The sequence below is a fragment of the Zalophus californianus genome, chromosome X, assembly GCF_009762305.2.
Source record: "Zalophus californianus isolate mZalCal1 chromosome X, mZalCal1.pri.v2, whole genome shotgun sequence".
Classification (NCBI taxonomy): Eukaryota; Metazoa; Chordata; class Mammalia; order Carnivora; family Otariidae; genus Zalophus; species Zalophus californianus.
In genome coordinates, this window is record NC_045612.1 from 81,632,638 (window position 1) to 81,641,547 (window position 8,910).

Consider the following 8,910-nt stretch of genomic DNA (forward strand, 5'->3'; position numbering starts at 1 on the left):
TTGTTAATGTCCCCAGGTAGCTACTCTCCTGGCTTGGTCGGAAAACAGATCTTCAGGTAGTGAGGATGTTCTAAAAGTCAAGGAGAGGTCAGTTCTGTGGTTCTGGGATGTCTGTTCCACTTGGAGCTGGGCCAGCCTTCAGAGGAGGGGTCTGTTTTAAGCAAGTGAAGATCACAGGGGCTCTGCTACTCAGCCTCAGACTTAGAATGTAGTGCCAGCACTGAATAGAGCACCAGCTGTGTCATATAGGAAACTGGGGCAAGTGCTCACACTTACAGACTGTGGCTCTCATGTGGTCATTCCAAGTAGCTGTGGTTCGTTCAGTGGGGAGGCTTCATAACAATGTAAGAGGAAGCAAAAGTACTTCCACACTCTGACTTGCCAGCAGGTTCGGGCCTATGGTTATAAGACTGCCTTGAGAGTCAGACTGTTTGGGTTCAAAACTTTACTCCTCCAACTGTTTGCTGAGTACCCTTGGCCAATCCATCTGAACGGCTTGTGCAGCACATCTCTAACTTATAAAATGGGGATCACAATATAACCCGCATTATTGAGTTGTTTGGAGTATTAAATGTTACTAAGGTGCTCTGAAGTGGTACATAATAGATGCTCAGCAGACATGGAGACTCAACAAATAAGCATGTGCCTGACCTCAGCTAGAGGAGTTCAGTGGGGACAGAAAGCCTGGCTGACCTCTACCCAATCTGGTAACTACATGATTTGCAACTCCCTGTGCATCCTCTAGTCCTGCTCTTTTTGCAAGGTCCAAGTGCCCTCCTGTCTACTCAAAGTTAATGCTCCAGCAATTCTGTCTGCTTCCCTTGTGCTGTTGATTCCATTCCTCCCTGCTGCATACTTCCCTTCAGCACATTGCTATTTCTTCCGTCTGAAGTACATCTTTTCTTGATTCTCTCTTCCCCCAGCAGATGCTGGCCAATTTCTTTGCTCCCCCTTGCAGCATAACTCCTTTTAAGGCTTGTGTATACTAACAGACTCCTCACCTCCCATTCTCTCTTAAACTTGTCCAAAGCAGGCCCTATCACCCAACCCTCCAATGAAGCTGTTCTCATCAAGGTCATCAGAAGCCTATGCATTGCTAAATCCAATGGCCAATTCTCACTTCTCCTCTTATCTCACCTGGTTATCTCAGCACTTTGAGCATAGTTGACCACTGAGTCTCCTTTCATACACCTTGCTTCACATGGCTCCTGGGACACTACATTCTTGGTCTACAGCACTGGTGAAAGTTCTCAGTCTTCTCAGTTGGCATCTCCTCTTCCCCCTGATCCCTTTATGCTACAGGTCTCTATCCATGATCTTCTGCTTTTCCTTATGTGCACTCACTCCCTAACAGATCCCATATAGTCTCATGGCTTTTAAATGCCTTCTTTAAGGGCGCCTGGGTGGCTCAGTTGGTTAAGCGACTGCCTCCGGCTCAGGTCATGATCCTGGAGTCCCGGGATCGAGCCCTGCATCGAGCCCCGCATCGGGCTCCCTGCTCGGCAGGGAGTCTGCTTCTCCCTCTGACCCTCCCCCCTCTCATGTGCTCTCTCTCATTCTCTCTCTGTTTCAAATAAATAAATAAAATCTTAGAAAAATAAAAAATAAATGCCTTCTATACATCTTAGGCTCAACTTTTCAGCCAAATTCCTGACTTCTATACAACTGAATTCTATACAACTGCCTACTCAACTCACATTGAGTGTCAAAGAGACACCTTCCTTCAATACTTCCAGAACTGAGTTCCTGATCCCCTCCCCCACTTATAAAACCTGTTCCAACTACAGCCAGTTCCCATATCAGTTGGCAGCCGTTCCATCCTACTCTTTGCTCGGGAAACAAACAAACAAAAACAAAACAAAACCTCCCCAAAACAAAACAAAACAAAACAACCCCCCCCCAAACTCTGGAGTCAGTGTTGACTCCTCTCTGACACTCCACATCCAAACCATCGGGAATTCTGTTAGATCAACCTCAAAATGTATCCAGAAACTGAGCAGTTCTCACCATATCTACTGTTACCTGTAGATGATCCAAACCACCATCATCTCTAGCCTGACTTCTTACCAGGTGTTCCTGCTCCCATCCTTGTCTGTTTTCACTCTATTCCTAACATAGTAAGTAGTCAAAAGATAAATCAGATGGTGCCACTCCTCTGCTCAGTCCCTCACTATCTCCTTCCTCTCCACACCCCCCCCCACATTCTACTGCAAACAAGAGCCAAGTTCCTTAAAATGGCCTACTAGCCCCCACGTAATGTGGGCTTCTGTTAATCTCTGACCTCGTCTCCAACTCTTGTCCTTTTTGCTCACTCCACAGCAGCCACACTGGCCTGTCCACCCTTCCTCAAATGTGCTTAGCCACTCCTGGGCTTTGGAGCCTTTGCACTAACTGGTCCTTCTGCCAGGAACAATACTTCCTTTATATATCAGCAAGGCGGACACCCTCACCTTTTTCATTTCTTTCTACCCAGCCTACCCTTTAGTAGAATTTAATGATCTCTTTCTTTCCTGGCATTTCCAATCCACCTTTACCCTGTTCTGTGTGAGCTTAGCCCTGCCCCCTCCACCCCTGCTGACCACAGTAAGTATCACCTTCGAAGGTACTGCCTAATTTGTTATTTAAAAGGTTTACCTTTTATTTTCTGTTTGTTTGGGTTTTTTTTTTTTCCCTGCAAAGGAGCTTGTGATTTGTTCATGTACCCCAAGTGACTGGAACAGTGACCAGCACAAACTGACCTTTGTAAATGTGTGTCGAACGAGTGAATGGATGAATTGTCAGATAATCACAACGTCCAAAATAACATAGGCCTGGTTATTTTTGAAACTTTACAGGCCGAGAATGAATCCAAGGGCTTCCTTGGTCATAGTTACAGGAGGGATTTCAGGCACTTCTCATACATTGCACACTTTGAGATAACATCGGCAAGGGTGTCATTTGTCACAAGGAACTGAGAATAGAAGTGGGCCTGATTTTCACCAGCTGTTTATGGGCTCTACCTTCCCCTCCAAACCACCCTGTGTGAGCTTTATGTCTGCTGAGTGATGAGCAGTATGAACCTAGAGTCCACTTTCCCTCCCAAAATCTGTTCTGCAAGCCCTGGATTGCTCCAGAGCTGTTCTTCTAATATAACTCTGACTGAGTTGAGACCTTCCTCTGTGCAAGCGTCCTCACACAGATTTTCAAAGAAATTCCATTAACTCCTTGATGTTTAACTGTTTCATGGCTCACAAGCCCTGGAGTAACCTGTATATAGGTCTCAGTACATCTTCATAGCAATCACCCTTCTTCACCACCACCACTGCTTTCAAAATCATTTCCTTCAGAACACTGGAATTCTTTGCTTCTGCCAAAGGAAGGAGACGGAGGGATCCCGGCCCCTACCCACCTCACGGGGTGAATGTGAACCCAGGCAGAATCCATATCTCTCTTTCACCATGGTCATGGTCTGCTCTGCGCCTGACTGCTGGGGCCATGGCCACAACACTGGGCCCAAGGAAGACCCCGCCCCCTTCAGCCTGTCTTCTTGAACGGGCAGATAGCCAACTGTTTGCTGCTTGTGTCTTATCTCAGACACTCTACTCTGCTCAAGGTAGAGTTCTGGTGACCCATCATACCTTCCGGATTGGAAACGGCATCAGCCAGCAACGTTGCAGGCCCAGAAAGGTTGCTGTTTGGTTGGTTCACTGTGTGATAGCCAGGACCTGGGATTTGAGGATTGATGGTATGTTCAGGGTGGTGACATTTCTGAGCAATGTGCTGTGATGGAGAAGATACATTTGTCTTGAAAGGAAATATTCATTCTACACATAGCAGCCCCTGAAAGATGCCCAGCAATTGGGGCCACAATAATTCAGAGTGAAGGAACACCCACAGCTAATCCCCAAATGCCTTATTAACCTTATTCTCCCATGCCTCCTCACCCCACCCCAGCATGCTCCTTCTCACTTTTACCCTTGGGTTGTGGTGGAGTTTGAAGGCAGAGGACTTCCCCAAGGCCAGGTGGAGCCCCAGGTACCCTGGTGATGCAGTCTGTTGTTTTACTATAATAGTGTGGGCTTCAGACTTGCTTGGCCCTGGCCCTGGGTTCATGTCCAAGGCTGTCACTGACCAATCAGGTGATCCTAGCAACTTGCTTCTGATAGCTGACCCTGAGTTTCCTCCTCTGTAAACTTGGTCTACCTTGCTAGTCTGCTGCAAACATTAGAGACAATGTATGAAAACAACTGTCAAAGTGCCTGGCATGATTTAGGCACTCAGGAAATGGCAGCTGCCACTCTTGCTATGTACTGGGGACTTTTGAGCTCTCTATCCCTGAGCCCCCTAAACAACTGGAGTATTCTAGGACCCAGAAACTCAATCCACGTCAGAGGCATTCTGGCAACTAAAACAGCAGCTTTTCCACTCACTGTGTGGAAACTCTGCTGGGACAGGGCCAGCTTAGGTTGCTGACTTACACAGCAAGAGGTTCCCAGCTTGTGTCCCCTCTGGATACTGCTCAAAGCTCAAAGAATTTATGTAAATGAAACAATGAATATTCTCTTTTTCTCACCACCTTCCAGAAGCTCCTTTCCCTGCCTCTCCCTCAGCCCTGTCATTCATTTCACAGCCACCGGAAATCCCACCCTTGCTCAGCTTTTACCTAATCAAATGAGGATTAACTCTTTGCAGTACCAAAGTAGTGTGTTGTGGGGGGGGAGGCGTGCAAAGGGGTGGGAAATACACTAAACCTCCAGGCCAAGGGATGAGTGAGTCTGGGTCATTAACTGCTTCCTTGCTGGACTAAGGCAGGTCACCCAATCTTCTGTGCCTCCCTGTGGAGCCTCCTGCCTGAGGCCTTCAGGATTCCAGCAGTCATCTCTTTTACAGTGCAGCTTGCAGTATACTCCCACTCTTTCTCCCTTTATACTGGGTACTACTGATTCTCTGACTGAATTAAGCTCCTTGGCCCACACTTGCAAATAACCATTTTTGACAATTGGATGATTATTCCTCACCAGAGCCAAAGAAAACATAGATTCAGACAGGTTTTGGAAGGACATTATTTCTTCCCCTGAGTTAGCTGGAGCTTCCTGTAAAACAGGGGTAATCTTACTGACCTGGCAGAGATATGTGGCAAGCCCCTGGTACAGAGGAGATGCTCAATAAATCTTTGCTCTGCAGGCTCTCCCACTTACTAGCTGACTGACTTGGTGCTGACTGATTTGTACGAGCCCCTTTTCTATAAAAGGGAGAGAATTTAAAGTCAGCCTTGTCCCGCAAAGGATTTGAGGATGCATTTGGGGTTACTGAGACCTGTCCCATGGACTTTGCATGTTTCTTTTGAAGACAGAGACCTTGTGAGTGCATCGGCAGGCAGACATGGGCAGCAGGGTGGCCTATGGAAAACCACTCTGGATTTGCAGGGACCAGATGTGGGGGTCTTGCCTAAGATCTGTCATTTGCCACCCTTGTGGCTCTAGACAGGAAAGTCACTTAGTAATCCGAACCTCAGATTCATACCTTATCTACCTCTGGAAGTGGCATTGACAAATAGGGCTCCTCTGGGGCCAGAAACATGCCTTTTCATTTTCTGCAGCCCCAGTTTCTATCACACCGCCTGAATCATGGAAGGTTCTCACTCCTTTCTTGTTTGCTGAATGAATTTGGAGCTGCTGAGGTGTCATACTTCCCACTTTTGTTTGAAGCCTCCTTTGTCTGCAGGCTGATGCCTATGGGTCCCTGGGCCTTTGCCAGAAAGCCATTTGCTAGCCTACCGTGGCTCCAGTGACTTTACCTTGCACACAGCTGGAGACAGGATAAGACTGACCAGAGGCAAAAGAAAGAAGGTACCCTGGCCACTCTCCTGTGTATGATAGCTGCTCCCTCTGAGCCGCACAAAGCTAGGTGAGGCACCTCTCCTTGGGGTTCCCTATTAGAGGACTTAGTTCACACAGTGTTTAGTTTTAAGGGTAGATGTGGTAGACTTTGGGGGTGGCCAGAACATCTTATGCATGTTCTTTGCCTATAGCTGAAAAGAATGTGAAGGATGACTCCTACATCTCCAGATTTGCTGTAGGGTGAGATAGAGAATTCAGAACTCCCTGGTGATAGAGTAGATTGGAAGGGCATTGAGCTCCTTGGTACAATGAGGTGAGAAAGTGTGAAAGCTCCTGGAGGTGGGCAGAAACTTGATAATACCACATGCTTGTGCACCATGGGCCACCATGCCAGGCAGCCCTCTGGACTCCCTACCCTGGCTGAAGGAGAGAGTCAAAGTGCTAGCTCTGCTCCCCTCCCACCCCAAAATGCATTCCCCCCCCCACACACACTTTTAAAACAATTGGCACACCTTAACAAACTGTAGTTTCTGAGAGAAGTGCCAGGTTACCTTCCAGAGATGCCACAGGTCAAGTCTTCTCTCTGACTCATCCAAGAGGCTCTGCTTTTTTGCTTTTTTAAATTATTATTATTCCAGGATTATCATTATTATTAACCATCTTTGTTCTCATTAAAATCAGCCATAGCTTCCACCCTTTGAGGCTCTAGCTTCTGCTCACCTCTTCTCTGCCTTATTTCTCCGCTTTCCCCTTGACATAACCTTAATCGTTCAGTGGAGAATTTGTTGTTTCCCTAATGTCCACGCTGCCTTTACTGCCTCCATAATCACTCCCTTCCCCATCTTCAATATTATTTTCAGACCTCAGGTTGTCATCTCACCAAGAATTTTCTGACAGTCCCCATCTTTTTAATTTCTGTAGTACCCCACAACGTTCTTTTTACTGCAACCACCCCTCTCTCCCCGGCCCTCCTCTCAAGCCGATTTAAGTGTATTTTCTATTTCTACAGTACCCCATGATAACCCCTTCCCTTTGCCAATGCCCCCTCCCTCCAAGCTCGGTTAGGTATCCAAAAATACCTAATACACAGTATTTTCCCAGAATGCTTTGCTGCCCCTTTCAAATTCCCCCAAACTTATTTAAGCATCTCTTGGGTTCTCATAGAATCCTGTGATGTCCCTTCTTTCCCGTCCCACCCCCAAGACAGGTCACATAAGTGTTTCTACATTTTTATGGCACGCCATACTCACTCGCTATTACAGCGTTTACCACACTGCCAGTTTACATATTTGTCTCTCCTGTGTAATCTCGAACATTCTTTAGAACTGAGGGCTGTGTGCCACGGAGTATCCCCAGAACCTAGACTGATGCCTCACACATAATTGGTGGTCAATAAATGAACAAGGTGTCCTTGTCATTATGCTTTTATTTTTTTTCTTGCACAGTAACTAAGTAAATTCATGGTAGTTGTCAGTTTTCTTTACACAATAGCAGAAACAAAGGTTTCAGAAAGGTCAGACATAAAAGAATTCCCCTATCCTTTCTCACATTACTGGTTATTTCAAACTTTCAAGAATAGAGTATTTAAAATATGTATCAGATCACAGAGTATGATGGACTCATTTTACAACGTTAGCAAAACTGTTATACTAAATCTCAATGACAGAAAAAAGAAAAAAATATTTTCTGCAATCGTATCTTAATCATAATTTGACCTTAATCAGCACTATATTAAAATGTATACAATCGTACAATATCCATAGCAAACGCTCTATATTGCAGTTAAACAATTAGCACTGATCACAAATATCAAATGCCCCCCTTTTCCCATCATATTCAACTCAGGACCCAGCTAATCTACTCCTTGGGGTAACTTTGATATTGTTTCCAACCCCCCTCAAGGGTCTGCCCCAGATTTCCCTAAGGTGCGCTGTAACCCTTAGCACCTGAATTGAGGATAGCCTCAACTTCTGCATCATCCTCAGAATCCCAATCATAATTACATGGCCAGTCCTTGGAGCATCGGTTACGCACCCTTGCCACAAAATGCATGACTTTCAGCTTGCTGGATTCCACGTGTGCTCTAGGTCCCCAGAAGAACTCATACTCCAGGGGACTGCTACGCGGCACCGGCTTATAAATCAGGTACCCTCTGCGCACAAACTCCTCTGTGACGACCTTCTTTGGATCTCCAAAGATGCTGTGCTGCCGGCCAGGCTGCATTCCCAACTTCCCAAGCACTTTCCAGACCAGGGCCTCCTTGGCGCTGTTGCCCATGATGAAGATGAGGGCTAATATGGACATCAGGAGACTTTTCTTGGTGCCCTGAAAATTGCTCCGGGCTACCGAGGGCTTTTGCACTTGAGCAGTGTTGGAGGCTTCCTCAGGCGTGGTAGAGGCCTCCTCCGGAGTGCTAGGGTCTTCCTCAGGGCCACTCAGGTTGTCCTCCGGGGTGCTTGGGGCCAGAGATGAGGCCATCGGGGTCTCAGAAGCCTCTGAGGCCTGGATCTTACGGTTGTTGCGGTTCTCTTCTGCGGCCCTTGCGTTACGGCGGCGCCGACTCTTTCGACCCCGAGGCATGTCTCCTACTATGGGCTCTTGAGCTTATTGCAATTCTAGGGAAAGATGCCTGCAACTTCTGCAGAACGCAACTACCTCTACCTTAAGAAGCGGCTGTCGCTGGAGCCAGCAATGTCAATCGTTTTTGTAGCAACAAACCAGACGTTCTCAGCGAGAAAGCTCACTCCCAGGGAAGCTGAAATGCATGAGCAACCGCCATCTGCACTCGCTCCCGCCGCAAGCGCGCGCGAATGCTCTGCAGAACTGACTCCGCCTTTTCTGCCACGCACTCCGAACTCCAAAGAGGAAGTGGGCGTCTCCTCCACCCAGATTTCCGCTGTCAGATAGGAAAAGAAGCTCAACAAGGCAGGGGTGGGACTAGGGCAGAGATGACAGCTAGAGATTGGCAAGGGCAGGGGAATACACGGGAGAAATGAATACCATAGGATTCCTGTGTTTTTCAGTTTGGTACATTTGCTCGCGTGTATTGGGAAGGAATTCTCACAGAATGCGGCATGTACATGTATGTGTG

General features: G+C 47.1%; 1 protein-coding gene across 1 annotated transcript; it reads right to left on the reverse strand.

Moving 5' to 3' along the window:
- Positions 1-7,227: 7,227 nt before the first annotated feature.
- MAGEH1 (MAGE family member H1) lies at positions 7,228-8,652 on the reverse strand. Its single transcript, XM_027608253.2, has one exon. The coding sequence runs from the start codon at positions 8,397-8,399 to the stop codon at positions 7,740-7,742; it is 660 nt and encodes a 219-aa protein (XP_027464054.1). The 5' UTR covers positions 8,400-8,652; the 3' UTR covers positions 7,228-7,739.
- Positions 8,653-8,910: the final 258 nt, after the last annotated feature.